The 18,794-nt window shown below is 34.7% G+C and overlaps 1 protein-coding gene across 1 annotated transcript; it reads left to right on the top strand.

Annotated features, from left to right (window-relative positions):
• The first annotated feature begins 13,449 nt into the window (after positions 1-13,449).
• Positions 13,450-14,532, top strand: LOC134250038 (thyrotropin-releasing hormone receptor-like). The gene has a single exon (XM_062732377.1). The coding sequence runs from the start codon at positions 13,450-13,452 to the stop codon at positions 14,530-14,532; it is 1,083 nt and encodes a 360-aa protein (XP_062588361.1).
• The last annotated feature ends 4,262 nt before the right edge of the window (positions 14,533-18,794 follow it).

Genomic DNA, 18,794 nt, shown 5'->3' with positions numbered 1-18,794 from the left:
CACCCACCCTCACACACAAAGTAGAGAATCGCTGTAAAGCTCAAATTACACCTATGACCCACATAACATTTCAAGGAAACTGCAGAAAAGAGCTCGAGAAAAGAGTATTAGAATATTTGATGTGAGTTTCCAAAGTATATAGAAATTATTAATATAATTAATTACAAATCCTGTCGTGTTTGAAATTAAAGTACAGATGAAGAAAGTTGGTATATAAGCCTTTTATGATTACATGTATTTATTCGGATGTCGTTAATAGAATTCAATTCTACTGATTTGAAATAATATTTTAATACCAAGCATCCTTTGTTTATTTAACCTTTGAAATTTAATTGATTTTTTTAGAATTACGCAATCCCCAGAAATACAAAATCAATATATATGTACGCTCCTTCGTAAAAAAAAAATTATCAGGTATTTGCATTCATAAAAAAATATATTAATAAGAAGGAGAAGGTGTTAAAGAATATTGGGCACATTAGATGAGACGAATGTCTTTATAAATATCTCTTGTAAACCCCAGATAGCCTCCTATGCATTGGAAAAAATGAATAGTTCCGGTCAAAACCCTTTGCATGTATATATTTATTTACATAGTATATAAAATGTACTAGGCACAGGTACCAGAGTTGTCAAAATGACCAGAGAGGAAATATATAAAAAAAAAATCTGAACAGATTAAAGGAAAATCCCTTTTCTATGTATGGAACTACAATTGAATAAGTTCATTTTGATTGGTTAGCCATCGGCGTGATATCCTTAGTCGACTTTAACACTGCCTAGTCGTCGGAATAAAACCAACTTTGAGCCCGAGGTTAAAATCAGTATAGAATTTAAATGTGAATAGGTGTTTCAAAGGATGATATATACTTGAAATGTGGTAACTTTATATCTGTATTTTTTCTATTATTCGCGGAATAGAAAGATGTGTTAATCGCTTAACCAACATGCCATGATCATCCTGCATATGCATGTACATGTACTTGTGCGCCCATGCAAAACGTTAAACGATATATAGTTTATATCATTGCAACTTTAATATCTTTAAATGAAATCCTTAAATGCTTAGTATTTATAAAAGGTCTTACAGGAAAAGCTAAGGCACGAAAAGGGACATGGGGAGCGTTTGGGGAACATCTGTAACGGTTCCCGTTACAATTAGCCCTAGTTTGTTTTGATTTGGAAATGAAGCTGTCTGCATAGATATATGTACATCAAACAAGATTTTCAATACACTGTAGCAGGATTCAACCTCCTTATCAAACTCATTTCGATTTTTGGGTAATGTAGACAAGATTAATTAGCCGTTTTGAAACTTGAACTATAGTATTTTGGCGGGGAAAACAAGTGTTTAATTTGAAGTTAATTAGTATCACATTATACATAGAATATACGCGGATAAATTCAATTAATTTGATTAAATTATACATGAAAAGGCATATTGAATACAAAATGTTCATATCTAACGATTTTGATATAGTTTTATCAATTTGCAAGACCCGACCAATACATTTTCTTAGTTTTCAAAGACAATCCCTTCCAAAACTAATGCCACCAACATCCGATCTAATCGATTCTATTTACATATAAGTAACAAATTTTTCAGTCCTTCGGACTGATTTATCCTCCAAAACGGTAAGTCTCTTGGACTCGCTCTACATTAAATATTTCTATATGTTACCTTATGCTTGTGTATACTCTCTCTGTACTTCGTTGACTTTCATGTTAATGTTCCTTAAGTTTAACTCTCTGTGAATGAAAGTGGTTAATAGTGTCTGTAAACAAACTACATTTTAAACAATTATTAGTAGTAGTACTAGTATCTACCAATTTTTCAATTCAAAGTCAGATTAAAATGGATAGTATTTGAGGACATCCATGCCTAAAACACTTACAGTAAAATTTATTTAATAAAATTGTTTATCCAAATACGCCATATACCAAGGGAATTATTTTCCATAAACCCATCATGACAATGAGCGCAAGGTGGGCCAAACCCGGTGAGGATGCTTTTTCCTCCATGTGACCTGATCCCAATATTCCTTTTTTTTTCTAAGAGGTCCATGTTACCTCTGCATTTAGTTTGAATAGATTCAACGGTCTTTTGACCTTCATAAATTTTCGTTATTCCATTATTTTATTGTAAAAAAAAAATACATGTTTTGATGTGTAGTTTTTCGACTTTTTGGCTTTTATTTCTACTGAGTGTACTTGTATAATGAAATGATTGCGGAACGGGCTGCTCTATGATTTAATGGATCGCTAATCTACTTATAGATTAATAAATTTTGCGAATAAAGTCCGAAACGGGTGCACCGGGGGGGGGGGGGGGGGGGGGGGGGGGGGGGCTAATTTTTACACTGGTACTTGGGTTTTGGTTTATGAATATGTATATGTATGTACCTTATTGATGTTATAAAAAACCTTTTTACTTACCGATAACGGTACATATATAATTATAAACCAAGACCCAAGTACCTGTGAATTTTTACCCCAACTCCCAAAAATCAATTTACATGTATTTGTAAATTGTGTATATTCGCTGCTTTTATCTTTCATGAAAATGAAATAAGAACATCTGAAGGGCAATATCCATAACATTGTATGAGGCTTCACATAAACGTCAAGAAAAGATTTTTTTTTCAAGTTTTCACAAAAAGTGGGTGGGGATGATGATGTACATCTAGTCCATGCGGGATTGAACAAAGTATTTCTTCCCTCTATCAGTCTGTAGTCTGTCAGTAAAATCTACAATTTACAACTACATTGTATTTAATGTTCTGTTGTAAATGGTAACTATATATACATTCAATTTCCCGCGCTTGCGCGGGTGTTTATCTAGTACTTCTATATATTTATAATACTTGCATATGTAAAATGAAGTAACAATTGAAGAAGTCTTACATGTATCTCAAACTATCAAGATTGGTTTCATGTTACAGTTTATGGTTTTCATTTTTATCCACAAGTGCGGGACTTTTCGCAAAGTGCGGGATATTATTTTCGATCTGTTTGCCCGTCCGTCAGTCCGTATTTCTATTTGTCTATAACACTCGTTTACGCGTGATACCTCAAGCTTTAGCAGTAAAATTTTAAAGACGCATATCAATTTTAAAGTGAAAGGTCATAAATTCATTTTTGTGTTTAATTAATATTTTCGTTTCCGCGCAATACCGGTATCTTCTCAGCTCTTGCATTAAAATTTTATACCGTAATTTCCAAAGGCCTAAGGTAGGAAGACCCTTATTTGTTTTGAGGGGTCAAAATCGTAAATTCATACATTTTGTATGTGTGTGTGTGTGTAAAACATTACTTCCCGTCACTATTTCAAGAAGCTTTGAATCTTTTGCATTTTGTTTAAACTTTAACTTCCTATGACCTGTCTGCCATTGCTAAAGTATCCCTTCGAACCCAAAGCATGCTCTTCCCTTTTCCGCCAGCGGGGGACACATATTCTTTGAATTAGGTTTGTTTTAGTGGTTTAGGTCTCCTATTCGGGAACGTGCCTGAATGAATAATTCTATACATTTTTATTGATATTTAATTAATAAAGTTTACAATGACAAACCATTTATGTAAGCCAGATATTAATAAAAGGAATAGAAGAATAATTAGTATAGACCTTGCAGCATTATGTATTTGTAACAGGTATGTCGTACCGATAATCACACAGCCAGGGTCTCATTGTTTGTCTACATGTAATTGTCACACGTTTCTATTAATCCTATGTACCAGCGCGAACATTATCCAAACTTAAACAATGTCAGATTTTTAATATTAATTCTCTCTGTTCTTTGAATGAAATTGTTTTTTTTTTTTTCATCTCGAATGGGTATATATACATTTGCGCACACATAATTATGTGACTTTTTGAATATTTATTCCAGCGGAAAGATCAGGATTCAAACAACCTACATGTAGTAAGTACTACCGAGTTTTCCGACAATCAGTACCAATGACTTTGTTTATATGACTAAAACTTAGTATATTTATTAGGTTAAAAATTGAAACAAATCAAAAAAACTTTGCTTATTATAAGCCTTTAGTCCAAAATATCTGACGTTTTCCAGGTTTTTTTTTTACGATTTTGATATTTTACGCGCCAGGACGTAAAATAACAAAATTCGAAAATTGTTTTAAAAAGCCTGGAAAAACGTCAGACAAAATATTTTGAATTATTCTAGAGCCACGTTTCGAGGTTAGCTTCACTGCATTTTTATACGACAATTTCACAGCAGACGATTGAAAGGTGCTATGAAATTAAATTCTCTCGTCCGACACTGGTAGGAAAGTTTGTGTACGTACTGATTCTAATCAAGCATGAACAAACGTTCCCTCTGAAATCCTCGAAAGCAACTGTTGAATCCTGTACTTTTTATTTACACTACAAAAATTAGAAGAAAAAAAAAACATTCATAAACAAAATGGGCCATCGTGAAACCAAGTGCCTACAAGCATCTTCTGCCGAACGTTAAAACCTGCCGCGTGCTCCTTGTCATGATCGTGAATTTGAAAAAAAAATCCTTTAACAAATTGGGGTAAAAATGGTTTGTACCGCCAGTCGTACTTCATCCTAACGATTGATTGTGTATTGTTTAACGTCCCATTTAAGAATTTTTTTCACTCATACAGGTACATCACCGTATGCCGGTGAAGGGTTACAAATTTAGACCTATACTCGGCACTTAGGGCCATTCAGCAGGGGTGTTGCTAAAACGCGGAACGGAAAGCGGAACGGAACGGAAAACGGAATATATTATTTAGGATTAAATCACTTAAAATACATAAATTTTATCATAAGCGATATATCTTGCACATATTCAACTCCCACTATTAAATACAAGTTGATTTTGAAATGCTTGGTCTCTTATTTACGAAAATCGCCAACAAAGCATTAACCTAGAATCGAATTTGAAAACTTTCAGTACTACATTTTTTACAATAACATACATGTAGTACATTAATTACATTCACAAAAATTGTGAGGATGTCAACTTGAACGAAGATTTCCGTAATGAAAAGGTTATGACTGGAGGGGGGGGGGGGAGGGGGCATATATTTGATATCTAGTTGATTCATGGTAAGAGAAATAAAATGTAATAAAAAATTATTAAGATTACGTTTAGGGCAAATTTTTATGTTCAGCTCAAATAAACATCTCTTCTACACACTCGTTGTTAAAATTTTATTCAAAATAAAAGTAGCTTTCTATATATTTAAATTTTGGATAGACAAAGTTGGAAAACTTTCATGCATTGTGGTAGATATAATGCAGAATCTTTGCATTCAGTGAAGTTAAATTATGTTTGTTTGCGGTACATATGTGTGTATGGTTTTTTTTGTTTTGTTTTTTTTTTTGGGGGGGGGGGGGGGTATATATTGAATGACCCCGTAAAAATTTGTTTTCCCACTCATCGGAAAGGTCTGAAAAGTTGTGTGTCCCCTTTTTGTGTTCATAATATACATAGGGTTATAAGGTTTAATAAATCAATTTTTAATGTGGATGTGGGCCCTTACACAGACTCGAAACTGCCACACCCCCTTTCATGATTCGCGAATTCGACACTGCATGCACAATCTGAATATCATAAGTAATTATTTTTGTCTTTACAGACATTGAATTGGAAACAAATTGAAAGAGGGGGGGGGGGGGGGGGGGGGGGGGGGGGTTCAAAAAAATTTCCAACATACAACAAATTTGACAAGCAAAAAAAGGGGGATATGTCATTCATATTTCTTTCAGTACCATTTGTTCCACGAAGGGTGTTTATGACTCATGATTATATAATAGTTTACAATAAAGTTTTATTAGAAATGATCTTTACAACAGGAATATTGCTCTTTTATCTGATTTAAATCGAATCTCTGTTATTTCATTGACAAAAATTTTCCGTTTTCCGTTCCGCGTTTTAGCAACACCCATTCAGCAGTGAGGGTTCTTTATCGTGCAAACGCCTACCGTGCCAGAGGACCTACGTTTTTTAGGTCATATCCGAAAGACTCTTTCATTGCTAGTGTCGAATGCAACTACCTTGTTACGTTTTTTTTTCGCGAACGAGAATCGAATGGGTGTATATATACAAGCGAACGCTCTACCACTAGGCTACCCTGACCGGTCTTTCTAACGATTAAATGTTATTGCAATGAAACAGGTTAAGAAATTCCAGCGTTGGAATACGAAACCGAGAAGGAGAAAGCAACCCATTTCGACCCGTGTATCGAGAAGAAAAACAGAGTAAGTTATCAAATGCAAGCTATTGTTTTACCCCCCGCAACAGGTTGATTGAGGTATAACGTTTTTGACCCGTCCATCAGTCCTGGATTTTTTTTTTTTTATTTTTGTCAGCGTAAGTCCTCATAAACCCCGGAATTTCAGCACTTTTCAACTTTTATTTTTCGCCGTAACTTGAATATAGAGTTGAACAGTTTGTCAGCGCAACTGTTCATAAACCGCTGCACAGAATTTTGTTAAACTTTGCAGATATTTAGAACACATTGTTATACTATTATAAATAGCTTTCTTTATATTTATTACTAATAAAAAGTCCAAAAAAGAAGTGTTTATTACATCGGTCTAACAATTCACTGTTGACCGGTTGCCGGTCCACATAAGAATTTTTATACCGCAATTTCACTGCTACGTCACAAGTTATTAATCATCGTTCAATATCGGCGACACGGAAATAGCCGAAATGAAATGCTGTAAAAGTTGTTGCTACCAGCAAGGTAAAGATTAAGGGAAGAGTATGTTTTGTGATAAATAGTTTTTGTGATAAAATAAAAAAAAAAAACACAGCGCGTGTGCCTCGTCGGCGGGTCATTCTACGAATAGAGGCCCAAATGGTGTCCCGTCATTTTAGTATGTATTGAGCAATATCTGGTTTATGAAATTTTAAAAATAAATCTGGAATATTGTAGAAGGAGATAATAAATATGCATACACACCATAAGGACACCTCTGAAAACAATATTACTTCTAAAAAAATAATTTAACATCATGGACTTGCTTTGAAATGCCATGTCCCAAACAACAAAATCGAATTTGTAATCTTGAATATGCGCGTGTGAAAACTGAATTTTCTGTCAAAATTTAACCTGTCGAGATTACTAAGGTATAATAAAATATTCATTGTTGATTTTAAAAAGATACGGGTTACTAAATTCTTTTTTTAAATAATTTATTGTTTGTAAAACGGTGTCCCTGATATTATTGTCATTACCGAAACGGTGAGCTAAAACTGCAAAATATAAGAGACAAGAAAGATAATCCAAAAGAAGAAGCCACGTGATTAAAAGTTTCAGAAACCGCTATCTTTGATACATGGCATAACGCTCTCCTGTGGGTAAGTAAGCAGATATTACATTGTAAATGGTCTTACTTTCAAGCGTATATTTATTCAGTGTCATTACCGAATGCTTGCTACAATAAAAGTACGATAACCTAAGAAAAATGCAATTGTTTAGAAAGAAATATAGATTGGTTTTGATATTGTGTTGTACATTATTTAACCTCTTTTGGTTAGTAGCGCCCTCTATATTCTGTTTAACATTTCAAAATGTCATTACCGAAACTGTCATTACCGAAACAAATCCCTTGAATCAAATCGTTTCGGTAATGAAATCAGTGTTACGGTAATGAAAATCATCTTTAGATTGTCTTGTGCATGGATTTTACAACACTATTATAGTGTTTTATGCATAAGAGCCTGTTACAAATAACTCCTATATGTGGGTCCAGTCCTTGGAGGTAGGCGAGACTAACCTACATCTAAATAATACACAGTGTTCTGAACAATTGTTTTCAAATGCTGATGAATTACCTGTTTAAAAATTAATTTTGCTCAAACCATGACTGTTTCTAAATAAATTTGGAATATATAAATATAATTCATAGAAAAAGTTATGAAAATATTCGATCTAAACTATTTACCAGAACGCACTGTCACTACCGCAACGTATTGTCATTACCATAACGAGGAGAAAATAGGTCAATTAATTATCAATTAATCTAATAATAAATGTAATAAAGTGTTTAATCAACATGCATGAGTGCGTGAAATCTCACACCGTAGAAAAATGGAAGTAAAATAATCATATACACTCCTCAAGTGCTTTATTGACCAATGGTTTTTTTGCTTTTTTTAAAAACGTAAATTTAACACCACAGTACGAAAAATAATGTGCGAATACTTCACTCAAATAATCATGAAGGTAAGATATTACTAAGATTTATTACTTCAAACTATGAAAAAAATGGTTTAATACTTTAACAATATTTTATGACGATTTAGTCGTCTGTTGCGGTAATGACATTTTTTTTTCATGTATGTATGTGTAAGTCTCAAAATAAGCAATAAAATATTCTAAACATTGCTGCTGCATGTTGGAATGGTTTCCTCTATGTTTGATTTAGTAAATAACGCAGAAAAATTGAATAAAATAGGGTATATGAATTCTGACTTTTGGAAAGTTCGTTTGGGCCTCTATCCGTAGAATGACCCCGGCAGGGAATACTCACTTCTCCATGACACCTGGTCTTGTTTTAGGTCCGTGTTTGCTCTGCTCCCGGTTTGTATTGTTTAAAATGGCCTAGGCTTTGAGCTTAAATACTGATCATCATACGATTACATGTATCACACACCTCATATATCAGTCAAAATACCTCTTGAAAGGTTCTTTTCGCTTACAAAATACTTTGATATCCATAAGATTCTTAAAATGCAGATTTTGAACGAGAATATTGACAGCCTGTAACATCAACTTTGGCAGTGGTCTGTTTCGGTTTTAAAAGAAAATTGATCATACTATAAAACATCTTTTGAGTTGTCACTGGAACTTAAATTAAAAAGCCCTTTATGTTTATAAGTTACGCATCTATAAAGGATAATATATGCATACGTACATACAGTATAAAACGATTTGTTGTTAGATAAAATTGTTTCTCATAGCGAATTAATTTAAAAAAGACACTGTCTGCGGACGATATCGAATGTAGTTTAGGCACTCTTCAAGCACAGATTTTCATGGAAAATTAAGTTGTATACACAGAATGACCACTGCACCGGTCAAAAATAGAAACCGGATCTCGGCACAGTTTTCGTTTACGCTTTTTTGTTGTTGTTTTATGTTAAGAAAAATATTTTTGCGAACTCAATGGAAATGCAAATTTGCTAACAAATTATCTACAGTAAAATTTCATGATCTACAGTAGTATGATCATTTTTCTTTTTGCTTGGAAACAGAAAAAAACTTAGCATTTGCAGGTAAAAAAGGGAAATAGAAACTTAAATAAGGAAGTGCTTGTAAACTTCGATGATTTTAATTCGAGTTCATTGTAGTATATTTAGAGACATGTGCATAGAAGTAACTTTTGTTAACTTAAGAAACTCGCTCGAGTTAAGGAAAATGTGTTTCCTTTTTCTTTTGTCAGAGCCCCGTGGGGATCCGGGTTAGAATAGGTCCTCAGTACCCCCTTGCTTGTCGTAAAAGGCGACTAAATGGGGCGGTCCTTCGGATGAGACCGTATAAACCGAGGCCCCGTGTCACAGCAGGTGTGGCACGATAAAGACCCCTCCCTGCTCAATGGCCCTGAGTGCCGAGCATAGGCCTAAATTTGCAGCCCTTCACCGGCAATGGTGACGTCTCCATATCAGTGAAATATTCTGGAGAGGGACGTTAAACAGTATACAATCAATCAATCAATCTTTTGTCAGAATTGAAACAGATCTGTTTTCATATGAGTACAAAAAAGAACAGTGAGCTCATGAGGTAGCGCACTTAGTTCCCGTCCAAATTCAAAAAATTGTTGAAAAGACTGCATAAATGATGTCAGTGACGCGAACATTCTTTAAACATCAACATCGGTTTTAATGTATAGAATTAGAGTGATTTTTTACAGGGTAAAGATTATCAATCACAAGAATTAAATGTTTCTTCGGTCCATTTTTAGCTCCACTGGTCAGAGACCAGAAGAGCTTACGCGATAGTAATGCGTCCGGCGTCCGTCCGTCTGTCTGTCTGTCTGTAAACAATTTTTCAAAATGCTACTCCTCCTACAGTTTTGGTCTAATTTCAATATAACTTGGCACTCAAGTAAACTACACTAAGATACATAATTCTGTTTATCGGTTTTTGATTTCGATAAACAGTGTTGCCGTGGTAACTAAAAATAGAAATTTCTGTGAAATTCCTTTAAAATGCTACTCCTCCTACAGTTTTGGTCTGATTTCAATATAACTTGGCACACAAGTACACTACACCAAGATACATAATTCTGTATATAGGTTTTTGATTTCGATGAACGGTGTTGCCTTGGTAACTAAAAATAGAAATTTCTGTGAAATTCTTTCAAAATGCTACTCCTCCTACAGTTTTGGTCTGATTTCAATATAACTTGGCACACAAATAGAATACACTAAGATACATAATTCTGTGTATCGGTTTTTGATTTCGATGAATGTTGTTGCCGTGGTTACTAAAAATAGAAATTTCTGTAAAATTGTTTCGAAATGCTACTCCTCCTACAGTTTTGGTCTGATTTCAATATAACTTGGCACATAAGTTCACTACACCAAGATACATAATTCTGTACATCGGTTTTTTATTTCGATGAACGGTGTTGCCGTGGTAAGTAAAAATAGAAATTTCTGTGAAATACTTTCAAAATGCTACTCCTCCTACAGTTTTGGTTTTAATATAACTGATTTCAATATAACTTGGCACACAAATAGACTGCACTATAGACACAAGTACATAATTCTGTGTATCGGTTTTTGATTTCGATGAACGTTGTTGCTGTGGTTACTAAAAATAGAAATTTCTGTGAAATTCTTTCTAAATGCTACTCCTCCTACAGTTTTGGTCCAATTTCAATATAACTTGGCACATAAGTAGACTACACTTAGATGCATAATTTTGTGCATTAGTTTTTGATTTCAATGAATGATGTTGCCATGGTTACTAAAAATAGAAATGTCCGTAAAATTGTTTCAAAATGCTACTCCTCCTACAGTTTTGGTCTGATTTCAATATGACTTGGCACACAAGTAGACTACACTAAGAACATAAAGATACTTTATCAAGGATCATTCTTCTATTTATTGCTGTTGTTAAGTTTCAATTCCCAACTGCTTAAGTACTTTTCCTTTGCTATAAGTACAAACCAGTAGAGCTTCAGTCTCGACAGAGACTTTTGGTTATTTTAAGAACTTGTCTCTGATATCAAGTCACTCTCGAGAATTTTCACATATATGGAGACACCAACACTTGCCGGTTCGGAGCTGCCACCACTTGCCAGTGGAGGGCTTCATATTTGACTTATACTCGGCACTCAGGACCATTTAGCGGTGAGGGGTATTTTTCTTACCAGCCTCTTCTGCGAAACGGGACCTCGGTCTAGACGGTTTCATACGAAGAACTAGTCTTCACGTCCCACAGTGGGAATCGAGACTGCGACGTAAAGATTAATCCCTTACTCCTAGACTCTAAAGCAGACGCTGTACAACTGCACAAGAGGATCGTTGTATCTACCTCAAATGTGCAAAATGTTGTCTTCATCTAAATTTCAAATTTTTATATTCTTCAATCATTAACTTCTCAGGTAGGTGGCCTAGCTATTAAATCGTTTTAGATATTGTTTGTACAAAGAGTATGCTCTTTCTTGTCGAATTAATGAAAGATATAAACCTTATGTGCAGGTAATATTGTATATTGTTACATAAAAGGGAAGTTGTCGTAAAAAAAATATGAAGTTGTATATGGTTTACTTTATCCGCAGTGTTTTTTTCAGAATCCTTGTATATATGAAACAAACGAGTCCGACTTTTCTGGTTCATTTTGTCGATTTTCAGGGCATGTATCGAATCAAAGTAGAAATTTTGTTGATAGATAAAATGCCGCCCATATATTTGAATGTCGGGTTAATATCTGAAGCAATTCAGAGAATAGATATATATAACTCCTTTTTAATGTTGTCAAATCGGACGATTTTTAGTAACTGATTACTCGCTCAATCTTCCGATCGAGTACCCGGTTGCTCGGGTGATTTTTCTTAAAAGTTTCCATATATCTATTATTTATCCAATCCTTTAATCATCGGTTGTTATAAAACACAAATATACTGTATATGAACATTATTTAAAATACACACTAACATGTAAACACTTTGTCTTCAAATAATTTTGATTTTAGATTCAAGAAAATAATTAATTGACACAGGAAGAAGACAAGTGAATATAAAATGGTCAATCACCGTTTTACATTGACAATTAATTGACACAGGAAGAAGACAAGTGAATATAAAATGGTTCACCGTTTTACATTTTCCATTTTCCTTTTCAGTCCCCATTTTAAATAGATGACGGAATCAAGGAAAATAAATATTAATTTTACGTATTCCGTAATTACTGGTTTAATTTGCGGAGTGTCCAGTAAATCGCGATTTCCGTATAATTGTTTTCAGCTTAGGTAATTAAGGAATATTTTTCAGTTTGGTGTTTTGTAATTGGCGTTAACGTCGCTGCAGCCTCATTGTAACGTCAGGTTAAATAATGCACGTTTCTCCTATATTTCATGAGTTTACACGAAAATGGTATTCAAATCAATTACTCAGTTGGTTTAGTAGAAAAACACAGCAAATGTAAATATTTCAATATATTTGTAGTCAAACCCCAATTAGGGTAAATGACATTTGACAGATTTCGACTCAGCAGTTGTTTTAAAGTACTTCCAAGCTTTATATATATGTGGCAGCATCGTTGAATTATTAGATCAGGTAATTATAGCTCGGGTAACTGTAAAATGCGAACCGAAATGAACTGAAACGAAACAAAACTAAATCAAATCGAAGCCTACCGAAACGAAACGAACCGGTTAAAATTTAATTTTATATGAAGTAGTCCACATGCAGTGTCACCCATATACAATTAAATACCTTGATTTGAAAAACATTCTGAAACTTTGGTTTCGTTTCAGCAGATTTTGTTTTGATTTCGTTTCGTCTTGATTTCGTTTCAGCTCAGTTCGTTTCTATTTCGTTTCGCATTTCACAGGTACCCATTATAGATGATGTCTTCAAGACTTGAATACCTCTAGGCAATCAAAGCTATCAATTATAAAAGTTGTGAAAACCAATCAAAACAATTCGATCCTATATGTGAACCATTGGATCAATTCTAACGGTACTACTGTATTAACTAGTATACCTTTATATATAATATTTACATTATTTTTCTGCGTATTTACTATGTTAAATGTATTTTATCCGAGGAACAGATAAGCAGTTTTACTAACCGATATTCGTCTCGTTCGACGGGTAACCGGTCAACCGGGTACTTGTTGACAACACTAGTTTTTCTCGATTTTAGGATAATTTTTTCCATTGCAATGGACACTCGCGTTTTAAACCTTTGAAGGTCTTTATAATCTCTTTTTTTTCTTTCAGAAACAAGTATGGACAGAAACGGCACGTACAACATTTCTGGTTTTAATGCATCTGATGAATCAGGCACTCATTCAAGCGACGTCAACCGCGTCCTTGAAGTCCTCCATTATACAAATTTCATTTTCCTTCCCACCTTTCTTGTCCTTGGCCTTGTAGGCAACTGCTTGTCCATCATCATAATGATAAGACCAAAATTTAAAAACATCACATCAAGCATGATTCTTATGGCACTCTCAGTTTCCGACTCCATCCTCCTTCTGACGCAACCGTTCAACAAAAGATTTATCATTCAACTTATTGGTACTGATCTTCGGGCACTCTCAGATATAGGATGCAAAATATTCTTTGTAATATTCAAAACCTCAAAGATGACGTCTTCTTGGCTAGTGGTCGCAATGTGTGTGGAGCGATTCATAGCTGTCTGGTTTCCTTTAAAAGCCAAGTTTATCTGCACGAAAAACGTAGTTCGTGTTGGAATCATCAGCATTTATGTTTTCATAGGTACTTACACATCGATATGGAGCTACGCATCAAAGATTAAAGACGGGATATGCCATCCAGATGTTTACAATGCAAGTAATCCAGAGGAAGTGGAACAGTTCGGTCGATTTCTACTTGGAGGAGTCAATTTGTACTCTTTCATCCCTATCGTCATTCTTTGCATACTCACACCGATGATAATAATCAAACTCTCACAGTTAACACGGAAAAGACGCCGCCTAACCGGAAAACATAAGATGGTAGACCAAAAGCAACAAGCTGAGTCTAATAGGACAACCATGATGTTGTTGGGAGTTATGATTGCCTACATCGTACTCATTGCCCCCGTCGGATCCCTCCATCTGAGCGCATTTATTCTGCGTAAGAATGCTTTTGGAGTTCAAAACAGTGGGTTTCAGATTTACACCGAAGTCACACAGATAACCGAACAAATCAATTACGCCATCAATTTCTTCTTGTACGTTGTCACTTCAAGAAATTTTCAACATGAGCTGAAGAGCATTTGCCGTTGTAACCTGGGCTTCAAGGGATCCCTTCTACAAAAACTACCAAAGCGAGCATATGAAAAAAATGAAACGAACAAAATTTAAAACGATTTTAAGGGCTGATATTCCACAAAGTAGCCCTTCTATGTTTATGACGAATATATACTTCTACAAAGAGATATTTATTCTTTAATTAGCCAATTTTAGAGAGATAATTAAGTCTGATTCAATTTTTTGTGTTTTTCAATTATTGTATTATTTCCAGTGACATTCATTACAATAAATATTCTTGAAAAAAAGTCCTTAAAACACTACAAAAAAGAACAAAATTTAAAACATTTTGAATCGATTGCCATGGAGGAGTGAGCATCCCCTGCCAACCGGTCACACACGCCGGGCGCTTCTTCTCATGATTGGAAATAAGGGGAAAATCCGTCAAAGCAGTAGCATAAATAATGGACTAACAAAGTTTATGAAGAATATATACATTTGACTCAATGATAAATTGTATTTGCTGAAAAAGTCATTGTATCGACAATAGAACTAAAGAATTGATGATTTAAAACGAGACTGCTGATAAGGCCAAAATAAAAAATACCTTTGTTTCCCCTAACGCGACCGACCCAATCAAATTGCACCGACTGAAAAGATTTTTTTAAATAAGATGATTCAAATATTATTTTTATTGTTAACCAAGTTTTATAAAATACAATTTCTTATCATAACGGCCGACATTGTTCTACTGTGATTTTCAAGCATTTGTTGGAAACAAAATGACGTTAAGATATGATTTCAGGGCATTAGCTCTTCATAAAACAATTGCGAAGTCTCAATCTTATGCTTTCAGCTTATTGGAATTCTTCACTTTTGAAACAATTCGATTATAAAATTTACCATGAGTAATTAAGAGTGTTTCTGAGGTGCCGTGGCATCTCCATGTGAGTGAATAAATTTTCTTAAACAACAAACAAACAAACCTGTCTTTGAATTTAAGGTACGTAATACATGGAAAGGCCAGTCTCATGAGAAGATGAGGGGCCCACCTAGTGAACACATCATTCAATTTCACTGCATTTTAATTTAATTTTAATCTGATAACCAGTTCATCTATGTTCCTGTGTTTACTATATGCCATTATGGAACCATAGGAGTTGTTGTAAATATGTCTGCGTACTCATCCTGATAAATTTAATTCAGATGTCCTTTCTTCATTCCGTTATTTTTTATCATTTGTAGATTCGGTTTGCTTCGACATACTCTTTCCAAATAGTTTTGAAATCGTGATTCAGCTTCCTGAGACGTCCAGTGTATTTTTCTCTCTTTGGGCCCTTGAAGATTGTTTTTAATCCCTTCGGATTTGTTAACAACATTTAAACATTTCCATTGCTCCAAATTTAGACGTACTTAGCACTTTTTGCCATTAAGAAGTGGGGGATCTTTTTTGAGCCATCATCTTCTGGGAGACTGTTTGCAACGTTACTCATTCGCCTGCGATTGATTAGCCACTTATTCTTAATCCAAAGCAAAATGCTCCAGAGCCCACTGCAAATCTCATGGCCCTCAAAAAAGTACATTGATCGTGTAAGCTCTGAAGGCTGACGGAAGGTTTTGAAAAATATACTCGTATGTCTGGTCTTTGCTTATTTGAGAATCTTGTCTATTTTATTCAATTTATATAAATGTAATGGCGTGAGATATTTCACAAGTTCAACTAAATAACAGTTGTGAATTAATTAATAATAAATTTTGCTTTTAAACGGCATATGTAAGATACTTAGAATTTTGTTCACAATTCGCTTTCTTTAGAACTTTTCTTATTTATAAAGGTAATTCTTCATTAAATTTTAGATGTATTTTCAAAGCTGCTGTCGGAAAATAAAATTGTTTACCTACCTACCGACCCAACTTGAGAATTGAGGGTCGGGTTAGGGGAAACAAAGATATTTTTAATTACGGCCCAATCTTGTTTCATCAACTTGTTTGCCAATAATTTACCTCGTTTTAGAAATTGTTCATATGAAAAAGATGCTCTTGCGTACCGAATCAACTAAGATATATAAACTCCGTAACTATGCAGGTGATGAAGATATATTGCTATATAAGTAAGGGAAGTTAACGATTGTAAAGTCATCACGTTTATCATCCAGTTTGGTTAGATTACCATTAATGTCTTTTTCAAGCAAAAAATATCCAAATATAAATTAAATGTGTCAGACTCTGTGGTACCTTTTATCTCAAGCTCATTGCGATATTGTATCGACACAATGGAAATAACCATAATTAATTGACAAAACATCGTCGATATATCTAAATGTCGAGTTGAAGGCCACAGCAAATGTTTTCTTCTTAGTTTGGACAAATTCTGCTTCATATAAATACAAATAGGTCTGCTAAAAGCGGGGCACAATTGGTACCCATTGGAATTCCTATTGATTGTTGGAAGATCTGGTCTCCAAAATCAACATAGGTATTGTCAATCAGAAACTCAAACATCATGTTGATATCAACTTCTGAGCACTTGTGTCTACAATCAGAATTTAAAACAAAAATGATTTTGCAAATATGAAGTAAATTTACGAGTTCCATTGTTAATAAAAAGCAGCTGTCGATGATATCAAAAAGTCCGGACTTTAATTTATTGTGGGGAATTGTTTTGTATAAAGTTGAAAAGTCGTAAATTTTTAACCTGTTGATTTTAGTAAAATCGTATGATTTCAAAATGTCCAAAAGATCCTTGAAAATTTCAAGTATCCACATTTGATTTACACCACTTCTTGAGTAAATTGTTGCACAATACTCTTGAAGCTTTTCCTTCACTGCTTTTAATATCTTAGTGATTATGAGGAGTAAAGGAAGAGGCTTGGTTAAATACCTACTGGAACCCGCCATGTATCTTTGCTTCTAAGTATTTTTATGAAGTTTAATTAATTGTGCAGGGGGATCTTTTACATGCCAGAACCTACTTCGACACAGAACCTCGGTTTATAAGATCTCATCCGAAGGACCAGTCTCCACGTCCCACAGTGGGATTCGAACCCGCGTAGTAAAAACCAACTCCATACTCCGCGATTTATTACAGAAACAAGTACATGTACACGTGTTTCAGTCCCGGGTTTATATTCATGTTCCCTCCGGATTGTAATCCGGTAAAACCGGAGGGAAGAAGAGGTTTCCTCTGAGTCTATGTATCCGTCTGTCTATCCACCCGACCCTCTGCCCCACTTGGTTTTCTGCACTCCTTTCTAAACGTGTGCAGATATTGAGCTGATTATACTCCCGCTTCAAAGAAGAGGGGTATAGTGTTTTACCCATTTATGTCTGAAACAAAGTTTTGGTCGCAGTTTTCTCAGCAGCTACTAATCGCAGATGCTTGACATTCTGGCACATTCTTTGCTGGGGCATGCCATATCACCCCTACTAATGTGTTCGGAACCTTTTATTTTTCTGGTGTTCTGCAAATTTTTAAACCCGATGAGTTCAGAGTAGCTCTGACAGTAGCTCTGGTGAGAGTTAGCGAGACTACAGCGAGATATGTTAAATTTTTTCACGGAAATGTGGCTAGGAAGTGACTAGCACGTGGAGACATTGTAAACAGAAAAGTTATGTTGCGTTTTAGTTTTCACCACCCTATAATATTGTTCTGTAGAAATGTACTTCAATCGATCTCTCTTGAATTCATTCAAATTTAAATTATAAGTATTCTCTATGATACAATTTTCTGTTGTCATGAATTAAGATTTTTTTGGACAAATATTTTGCATGGGAACCGGGACTATATTTTGGGCGTCAGATTAGCAAATGAGGCACCAATGTGACTTAAACTGACAAATCAGCTGAATGAGAATTGCATTATGGGTTACTACAAATACTACAGGAATTTTACGCTTGATAAATTCCTTTATTGTACTATCGGTGAATACAATTGTCAAGTGGATTCTCTGGCCAACACACGTTATCACGTGACACTAACTACGTATAACTACGTATACATTTTATTATATATATGTATTTTTAGGTCACCTGAGTAAACTCAGGTGACCTATTGCTATCCGTTTTCGTCCGTCGTCGTTCGTCGTCCGTCGTGTGTTAACATTTGATCATTTCCAGCTTCTTCTCTGCAACCACTGAACCAATTTCAACCAAATTTGACCTAAAGCATCTATGGGTGAAGGGGAACAAAAATTGTGAATTTCATGATCCCTGCCCCCCTGGGGCCTGAGGGGTGGGGCCAAAACCACTAAAATTAATGCAATCTTTAAAAATCTTCTTCTTTACTCCTGGACATCAAGCAGTCAAACTGTTTGCATGATTGTAATCAGCATTGAGTCCTTTACCAAAATTGTGAAATTCATGGCCCTGGGGTCAGG

Source organism: Saccostrea cucullata, unplaced genomic scaffold, assembly GCF_032062105.1.
Source record: "Saccostrea cucullata isolate Sc308-1 unplaced genomic scaffold, CSIRO_AGI_Scuc_v1 ctg505, whole genome shotgun sequence".
NCBI lineage: Eukaryota > Metazoa > Mollusca > Bivalvia > Ostreida > Ostreidae > Saccostrea > Saccostrea cuccullata.
The sequence above is the reverse complement of the archived record's forward strand: the minus strand, read 5'-3'. Positions and strand labels throughout refer to the sequence as shown.